Source organism: Mirounga leonina, unplaced genomic scaffold (genome assembly GCF_011800145.1).
Source record: "Mirounga leonina isolate KUSES-001 unplaced genomic scaffold, KU_Mleo_1.0 Mir_117, whole genome shotgun sequence".
Lineage (NCBI taxonomy): Eukaryota > Metazoa > Chordata > Mammalia > Carnivora > Phocidae > Mirounga > Mirounga leonina.
The window spans coordinates 2,270,911-2,289,463 of record NW_023270274.1 but is presented as its reverse complement, the minus strand read 5'-3'; the positions used below and the strand labels follow the sequence as shown (position 1 = coordinate 2,289,463).

At 45.7% G+C, this 18,553-nt stretch overlaps 1 protein-coding gene across 1 annotated transcript in view; it reads right to left on the bottom strand.

Moving 5' to 3' along the window:
• Window positions 1–18,553, bottom strand: part of LOC118007266 (doublecortin domain-containing protein 2C-like) — a 104,148-nt gene that overhangs the window by 1,280 nt on the left and 84,315 nt on the right. The window contains exon 11 of the mRNA XM_035000253.1: window positions 7,469–7,516. Within this exon, the coding sequence (XP_034856144.1) occupies window positions 7,469–7,516 (48 nt within the window). The remainder of the gene's footprint in view (window positions 1–7,468; window positions 7,517–18,553) is intronic.

Genomic DNA, 18,553 nt, shown 5'->3' with positions numbered 1-18,553 from the left:
CACCTCAGCGAGCGCCGCCCCTCCTCCGCGGCCCACGCCCGCCCCAGGCCTCTGTCACCTCAGCGAGCGCCGCCCCTCCTCCGCGGCCCAGGCCCGCCCCAGGCCTCTGTCACCTCAGCGAGCGCCGCCCCTTCTCGCGGCCCACGCCCGCCCCAGGCTCGTCCCTCACAGAATGTTGTGAGTGAAGGCAATGCTCTCACCTTCCCCTTCCCTCCTGCTGTCAAAGTCACTGTCTTCAACATACACTCGATCCCATCGCAGGCCTGCTGACACAGCGACCGCATAAAGCCCAAACCGTCAGAATGACACAGAAGGCTGCAGCAAGGACGGCCCGGGGGCCACCAGGGCCGCCCTCCCGTCCCCCTCCCCGAGGGCGGAGCCACCAGGGACCCTTCCTGCCGGCCCGCCTGCACTCGGCGCCACACTCCTGCGCTGGCCCCAGGGCCCGCCTCCGGGCTGAAGAGGCTGAGGTCTGAGGTGACCTCCTCCCGCTGCTAACCGAAGGCCGTGTGGGGAAGACGGCGCCACGGCAAAACCCGGGACCCCGCGGCCCGGCTGGGGGCAGAGACACCCAGCGCGGCCTCCGCCCCCCGGCAGGCCCTGAGGGACCCAGAAAGACCCACTCACGGTGCCAAGTCCCGGAGACACGGGCGTTGCTGGGCCCGGCCTCTCGGCCATCCGAGGACCTTGGACGGCCTCTGACCTGCCTTTCCGCCCCGTCCCGCCAGGCCCGCAAGCCACTTTCCGTGGGCACGGCGGAAACCACGGCCCGGCCGGGCGCTGTGCGCCTGCGCACGTGCGCAGCCCTTCGCCGCACCGCCTCCTGGCGGACCCCTGCCGAGCCTCACACGCGCCTGAGCGACCCTCTGCGTTCCTGCACCACCTGCACACCCCCGCAGCCTCTCCTGGGCCCACAGGCACGCTCCAAGACGTCCTCGCACGCCCCTGCGCCCCCTCCCAGCGCAAGCCAGCCGCTGGCGGAGAGCAAGGCCGAGCCCTCCTCACGCATGCGCGGGGCGCTCCGCCAGGCGCCCGCCCAGACCCGCAGGCCCGCGCTGCTTCCCTGTGTTCGCGCGCGTCCCGCCTCCGTCCTGCAAGAACCATGTTGCACAAGTCGCCTTCCCGTTCTGGGTTCGTTATTCTTTCTTTCTTTTTATTTCCCGCTTGTTTCTTTCTTGAAACAGGGTGAAAGTATGAATCTTTCTTTTTTTTTATTTTTATTTTTTTAAAGATTTTATTTATTTATTTGAGAGAGAGAGAGAGTGAGAGACAGAGAGCATGAGAGGGAGGAAGGTCAGAGGGAGAAGCAGGCTTCCCGCCGAGCAGGGAGCCCGATGCGGGACTCGATCCCGGGACTCCAGGATCAGGACCTGAGCCGAAGGCAGTCGCTTAACCGACTGAGCCACCCAGGCGCCCCATGGGACTTAATTTATTTATTTTTTTATAAAGATTTTATTTATTTATTTGAGAGAGAGAGAGAATGAGAGAGAGCACATGAGAAGGGGGAGGGTCAGAGGGAGAAGCAGACCCCCGCGCCGAGCATGGAGCCCAATGTGGGACTCGATCCCGGGACTCCAGGATCATGACCTGAGCTGAAGGCAGTCGCTTAACCAACTGAGCCACCCAGCGCCCCGAGAGAGAGAGAGAGAGAATATCTTAAGCAGACTCCACAATCAGTGCAGAGCCTGATGCAGGAGTGGATCTCCCAACTCTGAGATCATGACCTGAGCCGAAATCCAGGGTTGGACGCTTAACCAACTGAGCCACCCAGGCGCCCGGTATGAATCTTTAAAAAGGAGGATTACAGTGGCGAGTGAATGAAAGCAGGCAGTGAGCTGTAAAAATTGATCATGATCAAAACGTGATCACACACAAGTTTGAACAGCAAAGGGGGAGCTAGGTACCCACAAGGTAACCTGACCGTGCGCCAAATGACAGGGGGAGGCAGTGAGAGCCAGCTCGGCTGAAGCCGCCCTTCGCAAACCTCGGGGAGGCGTTCAGCGCCGGGGACCTGCTCAGCAGCATGGGCCCTCCTGCACGCTCCCTCCTGCGGGTGGGCGTGATCCCTGCTCACAGTCCGCCTGCCCCCACACGCGGGCAGCTCAGCCTTGCGTCTCCAGCGCCCAGCTCAACCCGACACACGGAAGGTACTCAGAAAATGCGAGGATAAGGCCATCAAGAATGAATGAACCAGCTGTCCCCCAGTCCTACACATAAAGCTTTCTTAAACACAAGAAAATTAGAATGTGCAAGACTAAAAAAAGAATTAAGATATTAAAGCACGTTTACCCCCCTCACTGAAATGGACAGATCGTCTAAGCAAAAGATCAACAAGGAAATAAAGATTTTAAATGACACACTGGACCAAAAGGACTTCATAGACATATTCAGAACATTCCATCCCAAAGCAACGGAGTACACATTCTTCTCTAGTGTCCATGGAACATTCTCCAGAATCGATCACATCCTAGGTCATAAATCAGGTCTCAACCGGTACCAAAAGATTGGGATTATTCCCTGCCTATTTTCAGACCACGATGCTTTGAAACTAGAACTCAATCACAAGAGGAAAGTGGGAAAGTACTCAAATACATGGAGGCTAAAGAGCATCCTACTAAAGAATGAATGGGTCAACCAGGAAATTAAAGAAGAATTAAAAAAATACATGGAAACCAATGAAAATGAAAACACAACTATTCAAAATCTTTGGGATTCCGCAAAGGCAGTCCTAAGAGGAAAGTATATAGCAATACAAGCCTTTCTCAAGAAACAAGAAAGGTCTCAAGTACACAACCTAACCCTACACCTAAAGGAGCTGGAGAAAGAACAGCAAATAAAGCCTAAACCCAGCAGGAGAAGAGAAATCATAAAGATCAGAGCAGAAATCAATGAAATAGAAACTAAAAGAACAGTAGAACAGATCAACGAAACTAGGAGCTGGTTCTTTGAAAGAATTAACAAGATTGATAAACCCCTGGCCAGACTTATCAAAAAGAAAAGAGAAATGACCCAAATCAACAAAATCATGGATGAAAGGGAGAGCTCACAACCAACACCAAAGAAATACAAACAATTATAAGAACATATTATGAGCAACTCTATGCCAGCAAATTAGATAACCTGGAAGAGATGGATGCATTCCTAGAGATGTATCAACTACCAAAACTGAACCAGGAAGAAATAGAAAACCTGAACAGACCTATAACCACTAAGGAAATTGAAGCAGTCATCAAAAATCTCCCAACAAACAAAAGCCCAGGGCCAGATGGCTTCCCAGGGGAATTCTACCAAACATTTAAAGAAAAATTAATACCTATTCTTCTGAAACTGAAATGGAAGGAAAGCTTCCAAACTCGTTTTATGAGGCCAGCATTACCTTGATCCCCAAACCAGACAAAGACCCCATCAAAAAGGAGAATTACAGACCAATATCCCTGATGAACATGGATGCAAAAATTCTCACCAAAATACTAGCCAATAGGATCCAACAGTACATTAAAAGGATTATTCACCATGACCAGGTGGGATTTATCCCTGGGCTGCAAGGTTGGTTCAACATCCGCAAATCAATCAATGTGATACAATACATTAACAAAAGAAAGAACAAGAATCATAGGATCCTCTCAATAGATGCAGAAAAAGCATTTGACAAAGTACAGCATCCTTTCTTGATCAAAACTCTTCAGAGTATAGGCATAGAGGGTACATACCTCAATATCATAAAAGCCATCTATGAAAACCCCACAGTGAATATCATTCTCAATGGGGAAAAACTGAGAGTTTTCCCCCTAAGGTCAGGAATGCAGCAGGGATGTCCACTATCACCACTGCTATTCAACATAGTATTGGAAGTCCTAGCCACAGCAATCAGACAACAAAAAAATAACAGGCATCCAAATCAGCAAAGAAGAAGCCAAACTCTCACTGTTTGCAGATGATATGATACTTTATGTGGAAAACCCAAAAGACTCCACCCCCAAACTGCTAGAACTCAAACAGGAATTCAGTAAGGTTGCAGGATATAAAATTAATGCACAGAAATCAGTGGCATTCCTATACACCAACAAGAAGACAGAAGAAAGAGAAACTAAGGGGTCAATCCCATTTACAATTGCACCCAAAACCAGAAGATACCTAGGAATAAATCTAACCAAAGAGGCAAAGAATCTGTACTCAGAAAACTATAAAACACTCATGAAAGAAATTGAGGAAGACACATAGAAATGCAAAATGTTTCATGTTCGTGGATTGGAAGAACAAATATGGTGAAGATGTCAATGCTACCTAGAGCAATCTACACAGTCAATGCGATCTGTATCAAAATACCATCCACTTTTTTCAAATAAATGGAACAAATAATCCTAAAATTTGTATGGAACCAGAAAAGACCCTGCATAGCCAGAGGAATGCTGAAAAAAGAAAAGCAAAGCTGGCAGCATCACGATTCCAGACTTCCAGCTCTATTACAAAGCTGTCATCATCAAGACAGTATGGTACTGGCACAAAAACAGACCCATAGATCAATGGAACAGAATAGAGAGCCCAGAAATGGACCCTCAACTCTATGGTCAACTAATCTTCGACTAAGCAGGAAAGAATGTCCAATGGAAAAAAGACAGTCTCTTCAACAAATGGTGTTGGGAAAATTGGATAGCCACATGCAGAAGAATGAAACTGGACCATTTCCTTACACCACACACAAAAATAGACTCCAAATGGTTGAAAGACCTCAATGTGAGACAGGAGTCCATCAAAATCCTAAAGGAGAACACAGGCAGCAACCTCTTTGACCTCAGCCGAAGCAACTTCTTCCTAGAAACATCGCCAAAGGCAAGGGAAGCAAGTGCAAAAATGAACTATTGGGACTTCATCAAGATAAAAAGCTTTTGCACAGCAAAAGAAACAGTCAACAAAACCAAAAGACAACCAACAGAATGGGAGAAGATATTTGCAAATGACATATCAGATAAAGGGCTAGTATCCAAAATCTACAAAGAACTTATCAAACTCAACACCCAAAGAACAAATGATCCAATCAAGAAATGGGCAGAAGAATTTGCGACGATGTGGATGGAACTGGAGGGTGTTACGCTGAGCGAAATAAGGTCAATCAGAGAAAGACATGTATCATATGACCTCACTGATATGAGGAATTCTTAATCTCAGGAAACAAACTGAGGTTTGCTGGAGTGGGGGGTGGGGTGGGAGAGATGGGGTGGCTGGGTGATAGACATTAGGGAGGGTATGTGCTATGGTGAGTGCTGTGAATTGTGCAAGACTGTTGAATCACAGATCTGTACCTCTGAAACAATGCAATATATGTTAAGAAAAAAAAAAAAGAAGACGATAGCAGGAGGGGAAGAATGAAGGGGGGGAAATCGGAGGTGGAGACGAACCATGAGAGACAATGGATTCTGAAAAACAAACTGAGGGTTCTAGAGGGGAGGGGGGTGGAAAGATGGGTTAGCCTGGTGATGGGTATTAAAGAGGGCATGTTCTGCATGGAGCACTGGGTGTTATGCACAATGAATCATGGAACACTACATCAAAAACTGATGATGTAATGTATGGTGATTAACATAACAATAAAAAAATTTTTTAAAGAAATTGAAACTGAATGGTAAAAAAAAAAAAAGAAAGAAAGAAAGAAATGGGCAGAAGACATGAACAGACATTTTTCCAAAGAAGACATCCAAATGGCCAACAGACCCATGAAAAAGTGCTCAACATCGCTCAGCATCAGGGAAATCCAAATCAAAACCTCAATGAGATACCACCTCACACCAGTCAGAATGGCTAAAATTAACAAGTCAGGAAATGACAGATGTTGGCGGGGATGTGGAGAAAGGGGAACCCTCCTACACTGTTGGTGGGAATGCAAGCTGGTGCAGCCACTCTGGAAAACAGTATGGAGGGTCCTCAAAAAGTTTAAAATAGAGCTACCATATGACCCAGTAATTGCACTACTGGGTATTTACCCCAAAGATACAAATGTAGGGATCTGAAGGGGCACGTGCACCCTGATGTTTACAGCAGCAATATCCACAATAGCCAAACTATGGAAAGAGCCAAGATGTCCATCGACAGATGAATGGATAAAGAGATGTGGTGTATATATATATACAGTGGAATATTATGCAGCCATCAAAAGGAACAAAATCTTGCCATTTGCAATGACGTGGATGGAACTGGAGAGTGTTATGCTGAGCAAAATAAGTCAATCGTAGAAAGACATGTATCATATGACCTCACTGATATGAGGAATTCTTAATCTCAGGAAACAAACTGAGGGTTACCAGAGTGGTGGGGGGTGGGAGGGATGGGGTGGCTGGGTGATGGACATTGGGGAGGGTATGTGTTATGGTGAGCCCTGTGAATTGTGTAAGAATGTTGAATCACAGACCTATACCTCTGAAACAAATAATACATTATATGTTAAAAAAAAAAAGAAGAAGAAGAAGATAGCAGGAGGGGAAGAATGAAGGGGGGGAAATCGGGAGGGGGAGAGGAACCATGAGAGACGATGGACTCTGAAAAACAAACTGAGGGTTCTAGAGGGGAGGGGGGTGGGAGGATGGGTTAGTCTGGTGGTGGGTATTGAGGAGGGCACATTCTGCATGGAGCACTGGGTGTTATGCACAAACAATGAATCATGGAACACTACATCAAAAACTAATGATGTAATGTATGGTGATTAACATAATATAATAATTAAAAAAGATATTAAAGCACATTTATGTGAGTAATAGATTACCATGAAATGTAATATAAGTTTATGTTAAATATTAATATAAAATAAAATAATGTGTTATATTATTATGCAATAAAACATATTTCCAAACTCCCTGAGCTCTCCTTGCCCTTTAAATGCGGTTGCCAACAAGATGCTGCTAGTCCCAGACACACATGCTCCATTTCCTATCAGAGCCGAGCCCACGACCCAGTGGACCTCTACATGGGGCTAAAAGTGCATCACTTGGGTGCACTCCTCTGTCTCAAGTCTCCTGTCTGAAATCTGTACTCCTTGTCACAACTTTCAGGAGCTTTAGTTTTTCTCATTTCTGCTTTTTTTTTTTTTTTTACAATGTATTAGAAGGGTATGCCGTGAAATATTACAATTAATTGCATGATGCCTGGACGGAACTGTGGGCTGACAGCACCACCACATGGTGGGTCTAAACCAGCACTTGTCATGCACTGAAAAACCTGGCCATCCAAAGTACAGTTTAGAGGGGTCCCTGCTTAGTGATGAGAGAGTAAGTCATCTGTTCAAAGCCACATAATACAAGTGGAAGGCGGCCAGAAGACAGAAGGGCTGGTGGGTGCCCGGTCTGGGGCGATATATAAAGTGACCTACGTGGGACCGTTTCAATGGGGAAACCCACAAATGGACAAAGTGAGCCCAGAACAGCCATCTGCACGTGTCACACGTGCCCCACAAATGATCATTGATAATTCACTCTCTTACCAGGAAACGGAACCACTTTTTTATTCTTGCTGAGGTTCTTGAGAGATGCTAAAAAAGAGAGAAAAATCCAGATATTAATAAACTGACCAAAGGGTTTACATACCATGAGATTTAGAAGTAAGATCTACAGCTAAAGGAATTGCTGGAATATAACCAAGTGGGCTAGTTTAGAGAGAATTTAGAGCCAGTTTCAGTAAAAGGATAATCATGCATCATGATACAGAAAGTCATGCCAACATTATGCAAATTGTAGTTTCTGAGATCACAGGGCAACTGGCAAAACTGTGATCTTATTTTTTTCCTCTAAAGAAAAGCACATTTTTCTTAAACTACTTCCTCATGCAGCTTCATTGAGGGAAGTCAGGGGCACATGGTGGCATTTCCTTCCCTCCACACAAGATTTAGTAGGTAACCGAGTCTCTCCGGTTACAACAGTAAACCATAAAATGCAGGTGTTGGGTGTACCCTACAAACAACCAGAAAATGTAAACCAGCTCAACTTACACAGCAGCTGCCTTTCAAAGACCCCAACAGTAAATAGCAATAAAAATAGAACATTCAGTCTAAAATGAAAAACACTAAAAGAAATGGATGACAACGTCAACACTTGCAAGACAGAACCCACTGATACACACAGTAAGGTGTGAATAAATGCAGCACAGCTTGTGTGGGTCTGCCCCATTTCACAGCCTATCTGGCAATTTTGCTTTGACTTCAGGTATTCTGAGGTTTATGGAGTCTCTGTCAACTCATGAGCATAGCATGAAAATCTCAGTCCTATCATAGATACATGCTTCTGAGTGTACCGATGTGCCCAAGTTCCCACTGGCATAGTTAACACAGAAATACTTTTGCTAATAACCACTTCAGTGAACTTGAACTCAGGAGCCAAACAGCTAGACTGAAGCTGTTCTGAAGGCTTGACATTTTGGCAAGTGGGATGAAAAAAAGATGGACAAGAGCAGCTGGGGGAGCTGACAGCCACTGGAGGAAGAAATTCAAGAAGCTGTTACAAGATGTGATTGGAGAGATTAAACTGCCAACGGCAGCAGCTGGAGAATCTGAAAACTGGGACAGAAGAGAATGAACGAGAACTCAGAGTTTCAAGAGCAGGCTGGTTGTGAGGACATCGTGGGAGGCCAAAGGCCGCCCGGAACCAGACTCCCCGGCAGCTGGAGGAGGTCAGGAAAACCCTGCCTCTGTCCACAGAGTTCCATCAATTTAACTGCTTTAAAGTGTATGTGATTTGAACATGTTGTGAGAGCGGTAGTCAGCACTTGCCTGGAAACCTCATTTTCGTTGTCATTATTTCTATGACTGCCACAGTAGACGGCAGCCACTCGCTATAAATTAAGATGTCAGGCTCAAATTGGTGAAAATAAATCCCATGTTTTGGTTTAGGGTATAATTCGTTTGCAAAAAGTTAGAAGCCCAGTGTTAGATAGCATTTAATTTTTGTACTTTGTAACTATTACCTAGGCGTCTGATTTCTCTGTGGGCTAGAATGTTTTTTAAATAAATCAGCAAAGACATTTTCCAAGTCCTTAGAGGGAATTACAAATTAAATCAAAAAGTAGTTTGAATTCACAACATCTCTGATAGTGGCTTGAAGGATTCCTCTCCCACTGGGAACCTAGAAAAACAGGGAACCTAATGAGCAAGCCTGCAGTCAGTATAAGCTATTTTATTCTTAAAATAATTTTAATTTTCTGCATTCAAATGTGCTCATGATAGAAAATTTGGAACAAAGAGAAAAGCCCCCTAAAATGGAAATAAATTTAAGTCACAGACCCACCACTTGCTGTTTTAAATTGTAATCTATATGAAATCTGGCAGTAGAGAATAAGAACTGGTCTGACTTTAGAGCCTTAGGATAAACTTCCAGATGCAGATTGCTGGTTCAGAGGTACCCAAGCTTCAAAGTGCCCTGCAGAAAAAATGGCCCAAGTCATACCCTCCCAAGGACATAGCTTCCCAAGTGATGGTTGCTGGCTCTTCCACACGCTCGGAAGTGGGGACAGGTCCTCCTTGCTCCTCACTGCCATGTCCAAACCGTTAGTCCTTCCTCCTCCCTAAAACCCTTCACAGTTCGTGTCCTCAGACTCTACTTGCCACGTACCCTCCTTGGAGCACCCCGCCCCTCTCTCCCTGACTCTCCCAGTCCTCAATCCCTCTCTCAGAGCCCCTGTCAGAGCCCTTGGGGATCTCAATAGCCACTCGAGACAAATCTTCCAGACTTGGTCTCTCAGCTCTGCCATCTCATCACATCCAGCAAGCCTGTTCTCCATCCTTCTCCCAAGACCACACCTTGGACCTCGTCACCACCAAGCAACGTGATGACCCATGTCCACTGTCCTCTGTAATCCTGACAGAGTTCTAATACCCCCTTCACCTCACTTCGCCTGGAGTTAGCATCTTATATAACCATGGTGCACTATAAAAACTAAAATTAACATTAAGACAATACTATTTAACTACAGGCTTTGTTTGGATTCCACCAGTTTTTCCATTAATATCCTTTTTCTGTTCCAGGACCCAATTCACCATAGCGCCTTGCAGTCAGTGGTCGTGTCTCCTAGTGTCCTCCAAACTGTGACAGCTTCTCAGGCTCTCCTCACTTCCCATGGCCAGGACACTTCTGAAGACTACTGGCTGGGTATTCTGTAGAACGTCCTTCAGGTTGGGTGTGGCTGATATCTTCTCATGAATGGAACGGAGTTGTGGATTTGGGGGAGCAACACCAGAGAGATGCAGTGTCCTTCCCACTGCATCCTACCAAGAGGTATATGAGATTGACATTACTTTATCACTGATGGTACTAACCTTGACCCCTTGAGTTCTCCACTATAAAACATTCCAACGTTTCCTTTTAAAGATTGAAAACCGATGATTTCATCCTTACCTTTTATTTTACACATAAAAGATAAGACCCAGATAGTAACGGTAGTAGAACTTCATCAGAAGAGAAATTGCAGAGGAGATGGGGTGGGAGGGATGGCTATTGGATCTTTATGGTCCCTTCCTAGACTAAATTCCAATCATGTTATAAGCTGTTTATTCTTCTCTTCTTCATACTGATGAAAACATATCAGCATCTCATTTGAAAGGAATGACAACACATTATGCTATCGGTATTATTCCTGAGAAATTTGCCAAGAAATTCAACAAAAGTATATGGTGAAAGCAGGTGAGAATGCCCTCCTGGACCATTCAACGTGAGCAAGTGTTTCAACCTGAATATTTGCCTGGCGCACAACGACAGTAAAATGTCCACTGGAGGACCTGTCAAAATCAGGTGTGCAGAGATGGCTGGAAATTAAAGCAAGACACTGATGGAGGTGTGACACAGCAGGAGAGGGCCCCTCGGCCAAGCGAAGAGATGCAGGTGTCTCTTCACAACGAGCAAACAGACCCGCAGAACTCAGGGGAGTTCCAAGAGAAGCCAGCACAGAATGAAGAATGGCTGTGGGTTTATATACAGTTCAGAGCTCCCAATATACCTTCAGATTACTTTCCTCATTTAACACAACAGTGCCATATGCTATCAACTCTGTAGATGAGGAAAATAATGTTAAAAGAATTTGAGTGACTTGCTTGGATGCCACAGATCCCAGGGACAGGGTGGGTACTTGGCCCCCGAGCTCTCGGTCTAGCACACTTCCCTCCACACACATCGTTGATTAAACTATTAAGGTTCATTTGAATGCTCAGTACCTCCGATTAACACTTTGCTTCTCCTTATCAATTCCCAAATGGTTTTAATACAATTTATAAGTAATTACATATTAATGTTGTCTTATCAGTTTTAACGTATCCAATGACAGCTCCACAAGACCATTTTGGAGGAGTGATGTCAATAAACGGGGAAAGCCTATATCCTGTTTCCATGGCTCTCAGGTAAGACAACGGTCCCTTTTCCTGCACCCCTGCGTATAAGGCACATAGTCTCCCATCACTGAAGAGGAAAGCAGCCATATAAACTCAACTTGTCTAGACGCCAAGAAACAATTTTTATGAACTTGAAAGATCATTTAATCGAGCTAACATTATTAATCCTACGAAACTGGAGAGGGGCTTCATATTCAGGCAGACCTCATTTTATTGCAATTTGCTTTATTGCACTTTGCAGATACTGGGTTTGTTTTTTGGTTTTGGTTTTGTTTTTGTTTTTGTTTTACAAATTGAAGGTTTGTGGTAACTCTGCATCAAGCATGTCTGTCAGGACCGTTGTTCCAACAGCATTTGCTCATGTTTGCATGTCACATTTTGGCAATTCTTGCAATATTTCAAACTTTTTCATTATTGTCATATGTGTTACAGTCATCTATGAGCAGTGATTGCCACTCACTGAAATCTCAGATGAGAGTATTTTTTAGCAATAAATTATTTCCTAATTAACCTATGTACATTGATTTTTAAACATAATGCTATTACACACTTAACAGACTACGATATGGTATAAATGTAACTTTCCTGTACAGTAGAAAACCAAAACCTTCATCTGGCTCTGCTTTACTGCAATATTTGCTTTACAGGAATATTAGCTCTATTGTGGCGCTCTGGAACCAAACCCACAGGATCTCCCAAGAATGACTGTAGATCAATTACTATACTGGAATTGAGTTAGTCTGGCTAGCCCAAGAAAGAGAGAGATCTTAGGTTCTCAGAAATGACTTAGGTTTAGGAGTAAGGAAAGTATCTAAGGAGAAAAGTATAGTGAACACTTTTCTCTAGAATTACTTGGCTTGAGTTCTGTCTAAAGGCAAAGATTAGATTCAAAACTCGAACAACCCCCAGAGAACTAAAGTCAAGCCCTCGGGGTGGGCAGCATCACGAGGGATGGGCAGCTCCTCACACGCTCATCAGCTGAGAAGAGCGGATAGGAGCAGCTGAACCACACTCAGATTGCACAAATCCAGCCCAACTGGAACCGGAAGGGAGTGTCTGATGCCATGGCCCCCCCTTACCCGTGAGCACTGGGGCCCCGGGACTGGTCTGAGCTGACACAGCCAGGAGACCGCAGGCTCCAGGACTACTTCTGGATGCTCTGCGCTCACTCTCCTCTGTACCAGGTTTAGTCTAAGCACCATTTTACACCTACCTAAAAGATCACAGAATATCACTAAACGAATTTGCCAAAGAAAATAAAACCTCTCAAATAACAGCACTTATAATGTACAGAATGGAGAGAAATGCCCACTGGCTAAGTTACTGCCGACCAAAGACCGAAGACCACACAGAAGCACTCAGACACGCTGATGGGTAGACAGGGAAACGCAAACCAGGGCCAGACACCAAGCCAACGATAACCATCTGTTTTTCTCTCAGTGTTCCTTATCCTGGGTCAAATAAGATGTGTATTCAGTGCAGTCATTTTCTGCTTGGTTAACACCCTCCCCTACTGACCAGGGCTGGCCTCACACACCTTGGAGCTCAACTACTTCCTTCCCACACCTACTTAACCAGTAGTCAGCTTCTTCAAAGTAAAGGTGGCTTCCATGTACAAGGGAAGTTGGGACACCAACTTAGCTTCACACTACAGTGTAAATAACCGGTAACAGTTCCCCAGAGCAGAGGCTTTATATACTGGCCACCCGATAGGAAGAGAGAAAAGCAGGGAAGGACCCACTGAGGGGTGGGGAAACAGGGAAGGGGCCGTGAGGGCTGACATCCCTGAAACCCAATCACCAATCTGCTCGGGGTCACTCTGATGAGATTCATAAAAACAGCAGGGAATGAGCAGAAGCCTGGTTCAGGCAAGGACGTCCCCTCACTTTACCCAAAGATAGGAAATGAGAGTTAAAAAAATAAACCGTATTAATTAATTTGGCCAGAGCAGGCTGTTACCACAAGTCAAAAGACATGGTCAAAACAGACCATACTTAAGAAAAGCACACAAAATCATGAGGTGCTTTTGACCTAAAAAGGTGTTGATCAAAAAAGCTGGGTACGTGTTCTCTGCTCTTTATGAGGCCCGTCCTGCCTGTTGGACCCAAAGTCTCATCAACCATTAGTAGCTCTTTGAATGACAATCAGTAAGTTACAATTTTATTTTAATGATTACTAAGTTTCCAGATTTACTAAAATCATAGGAAGAAAAAAAAGACATCTAATGAAGACTCCGAAGAGCCTGAGAGTCTGGCCTGGCCACGCTCCGCCTGGGGGCTGCCAAGCCTTCAGCACACGGAGGAGCAACAGGTGAGGACCCGTTGCACGGAGGCTGCAGAGGGAGGTTTCTGAGCCAGGCACCTGGGTGCTGGGCAGCATCATGCTTGTTCCCTGGCTTTGCCCCTAGAACTGGGAACCCTCTGAAGCAAAGTAAAAAGGTTGAAAATCACAGAGGAAAAAATACTGGTCTTTTCTTCTGATTCTTTTGTTCCTTCACTTCAAATATCCCTCTACTTCCCAATTCTCAAAAACAAGCAAAAATAACAGCAATGTGACATGGCCAAAAATTACTCCCAGTAACATAAAACAAACAAACTTACCACTGCCTTGGATTAAACCTCAGGGACTTAAAATGGCCTCATGGCCCCAGAAAAACGAATCTCGCAAACGCGAACAAAATGTAAGAAGGCAGAGCACTGGTCTGGAAACTCGGGTTACAACTGGCCAGAACTCTGGGGCCTCGAGCACCTGCTTCTATGGCGGTCGATAGATGGCCGCTAACAGCCACGAGCATTCGGTAGGAAAGGTGACATTTTTTAAGTGAGGTGTGAAATGGGCTCACTCCCTTCTCCCAAATCAGTCTTTGCACTGGGCCACAATCTCCGGTGGCCTCAGATTGGCTGATTAATTCCAACAGCCCTGTGGCCTGTACTTGAGTGAAAAAGTGCCCAGAGACCTCGAAGTGTGTCACTGAACCACAGATCCATGGAGTAGAGCCCAGAGATAACCTGGCCACTTGGAAACCAACCGGAGTTGTCATAAAATCACTCACAGCCACCTCCTCAAGGCAACTCCATGCTGGCGTGAGGGGCGAACCCTCCGGCCCACCAGCGCATGCTGGACCAGGCCCGTGGGAGGCACCAGCCCAGCCCGCGGCCAGCGCTGTGCCTCACCGACAATGGTGGGGGGGGAGGAGATGGATTTGCTTGAATTTCTGCTGTTTCTTCTGTCACCTGTGTCACCGAGGACAAGGTGGGTTGTCATTCTGTTCTCCTCTGGAAAATGAGGAGTGTCACCGAGCGAGGTTGTTGAAATGAAAATAAAAATCGAAAGGAAATGTCTCTGGAGGTGTTCTGGAATCCATGTGTATTTTTAAAGTGCTGTTAAAGCAGATGGTTCAATATGTTTCCTATACTTAAGGCTCCATAAAAGCCTATAGCATTTAATGGGATTTTTTAAAGTACTCCAGACCTTGAGTGCAGGGAAGGGCATAGGAGGGGCTGGGAGGGGGAGCCAGGTTAGGTGTTGCCCACTGAGATTTCTCTGGCGTGAATTGTCACCTGAAGAGCATCCTTCAGTTAAAAATAATAACAAATAGAGACGCTGTCATTCAGACCCATACTCTACAACTGAATGGACACTCCGGCCGACTTACCCGTGGTGCCCAGCCAGTTTCCTAGGGAGTTTGGGCGCATCTCCTCCCTACAAGCCAGCAGAGCTCCCTTCAGCCTTTCCTGTGTAGACACCCCTCTATCTTTCTTCAAGGGGAACAATGCCCAGGTCCTCACAATCAGGTCCACAGAAGGAGCGGAGGCAACAAACAGAGCTAGGTAATCCCTGAGGTAATCTCAGAAGACACCATTATCTCATGGAACTGTAATCACCACCCTTTCAAGGGAAAACGGCTGCAGGTGTTCTGTTTTGGGGACTAAATTACAACCAAAGAGCACAGTAGTTACTGATAAAGATCCAAGCCATGATTCAAGGCTACGGCATGAACCTCAGGGTCCTCTGCTCCTACCCATGGACACGAGACCTTCAGACCCCAGAAGACACGCCGTCCAAGTTCTGCTGCAACAGGAGAATTCAGAAATGGGAAATAACATGTGACCTTGGAAAGGCTACCTACCCACTCTGTGCCTCAGCCCCCTCATCTGTAAAATATCCAACTTACATAATGAAAAGAGAGTTCATATGTCCATAGGATTTTTACAATTTGCAAAGCATTTCCCAAGCTTTATGTCATTTAATACTGTAAAATGTCAGTTCCTACTCTTCGTGGCCAATATGTTACACCAGAAAGGCATATATATCAAACCTCTTTTAAAACTACAAATCTAGGGGTGCTTTTGGCTCAAGTCATGATCCGGGGGTCCTGGGATCAAGTCCCACATCAGGCTCCCTGCTCAGCGGGGAGTCTGCTTCTCCCTCTGCCTTTGCAGCTCTCTCGTGCTCGCTCTCTCTATGTGTCAAATAAATAAAATCTTTAAAAAATTTTTTTAAATAAATAGAACTACAAATCTAAAAAATTATAAGTAAACAGTTATGAAAACAATTTAAGAAAGTATTTCTAATTTGGTGATGTTATTGTTACGGGGTTGGGGTGGGGGCCAGAAATGTATGGTGGGCAAGAAGTAAGACCTTTTGTCTATTGAATGTTCTCTGCATATTTTAACTATATTTCAAGAGACAAGAGTGACTAGCTGTTTATATAATAGGATCATACCAGTATCCGCACCCATGGCTGAATTATTACAGAAAATACACATTTCTATTTCTTCACTATCGACATGACATACCTTTTTTCTTTGTGTTGTGTCTTAAGGGAACACTTTTCTTAAAAGACATTCGTGAATTGTCTTCCTGAAATAGAAACCATCAGTGTTAGCAGCTGAAACTCTGTTCTCTGAACTATAAGCAGGAGTCCTTAGGAGTGAGACGCTCAGCCACAACCGGACCCTGAGGACTGAAGTCTGCAACAAAGTTTAGTCTACTGGGGATATTAGTGCACTCAACAATGATTTGCCAAAACATGACAGCCGCCCTGGAAGGCTACCTACCTTTCCATGAAATGGCAAGTGCCACCTTGACTCTAGCCTGGCCTGTGAGTCCAGACCAAGATCAACGAAGCCCATGGATCCCCATGAATGAGAAAAGTTCCCCTCATCTGGCCTCAAGCTCCAGCCCCAGTCTGCTGGACTTTTCACTCTGGGCAGTCCAGGGACCGAGCTGGAGAACGGGACCTATGGACCCAGTTCACAGATTCCCGTGGGCCACTCCAAGCCGTCAACCACCATCTCGTCCTCCCCAACATTTCCCATGTCAGAAAGGACCCAGCTTTACCGTGCTAAGTGGAAAACTGGAAAGAGAGTCCCTCCTATCCTAACAACAAGAAAAAGTGAAAAAATCTATGAAATTACAATTTTCTTGAACTCATCGGAGAGTTGAGACCACAGGGAAATCTACTAGCCTAGAACCCAGCAGACAGACTCTGCCAAGGAGAGACAGGGCCTGCCCTAGGGTGGAGTGCGGGGGAAGACAAGGAGTAGGATTTCAGATGCAGATCACAGATCAGATCGGAGTGAGCGCAACAAGCCTAGTGCACACAGCCAGGGCCCCCTGGATGAATGGCTGATCCCATGGCCAGGGCAGAGAAAACAGAGGGGCCTGTGGGGGAACTCATAGTAACAGAAAAAAGGAAGTTCTTAAATTAACAAAACACATCAAAGGATCCAGGAGCCAAGCTGAAAAAAATACAGTGGCCCAAACTGGAAAAATTAGAACAACAAATAATGTAATACTGGATTAGAACCCAAAGTAGAAAATAAATATACAGAAGTCCATAATGATGTGAATAAATGGTTGAATAAATAACTAAATTGGAGATAAGAAGCACATATTCCCTATGAGGTGGTGGTGAATTCACACTTTACTTCCTTTGGAGGTGAGACTTAGCAACTCGCTTCCAACACACAGAGTAGCAAAGGCATGAATAGTAAGTTTACAGAGGAGAACCTGATAACACCATGTCACCCAAGAATGAAGGTTGCTATTACTGGGGACGCCACATGGATGTCCTCCGATATGATACAAGAAGGGCACTTCACCTCTGCAGCATTCTTTCCAAAACCCCAGCGTGATCATGAGAAGACACCACTGGGGGACCCTTTCTGGGGCCTGCCTCACCCTGATGTCAAACCAAACAAAGGCATCACAAGAAAATGGCAGACACTAGGATCCTTCACAGATATTAACACATTAAATCTGACTATATGTAAAGAAAGATAATACATCATGAACAAGTAGGGTTTCTCTCAGGAGAGCAGAATGGGACAGCCACTGAGGGAAAGCTGGCCAGTTCCTTATGTCCCAAAGTTAAATACGTTTTTACCACAAAACCCAGCAATCTCACTCCTGGGTATTTACCCAATCAGTGCATAAATGTCCAGAGCAGCTCTTTACAAAATTGCAAAAAACTGGGCACAACCCAAAGTCCTTCAACTGGGGAATGGATAAACACGCAGTATTCCATCTGTAACGCTGACCACCGCTCAGCAAGTGAAAGGGACAACTGGCCAGTACCTACAAGACAGAAGAATCCTGCCGAGGCTGCTTTCAGGCAGCAGACTGGAGTAGCAGGAACCTGCGTGAGGCAGAAGGGCCCACGCCACCGCCAGGCTGAGCGCAGACTCATCGGAGACCCACCTCGAAATATCCACAGGCCCTTGCAGACCAGTGGCCACTTACAACCAGGCACAGATACCAAAAAAGGAAAATTCCATACATTCCCATACTTCCTAACCTTCCCCCCTTAACTACAGCCCCCCCCCACCGCCTCCTGGCGGACAGTCTCCCCTTTGCTGCCCACCCACTGCTCCCTTGCAGCATATTCAATAAACTTCTATCTCCTTTGTTCTGCCTCCAGTGAATTCTTTCACCACCCAGGCTGCCGGCCTCCGGGTCACCCCACAAATCCCACATGGACCAGGTCACCCCACAAATCCCAAATGGATCACAGTAAGTGGAAGACAGACTCCCAAAAGAACATACTCCCTGACCTGAGATCCCTAATGGCGGAAGCAGCCCCTCCCTGACCTGAGATCCCTAATGCCAGAAGCAGCCCCTCCATGACCTGAGATCCCTAATGCCAGAAGCAGCATCTCCCTGACCTGAGATCCCTAATGCCCTGAGATCCCT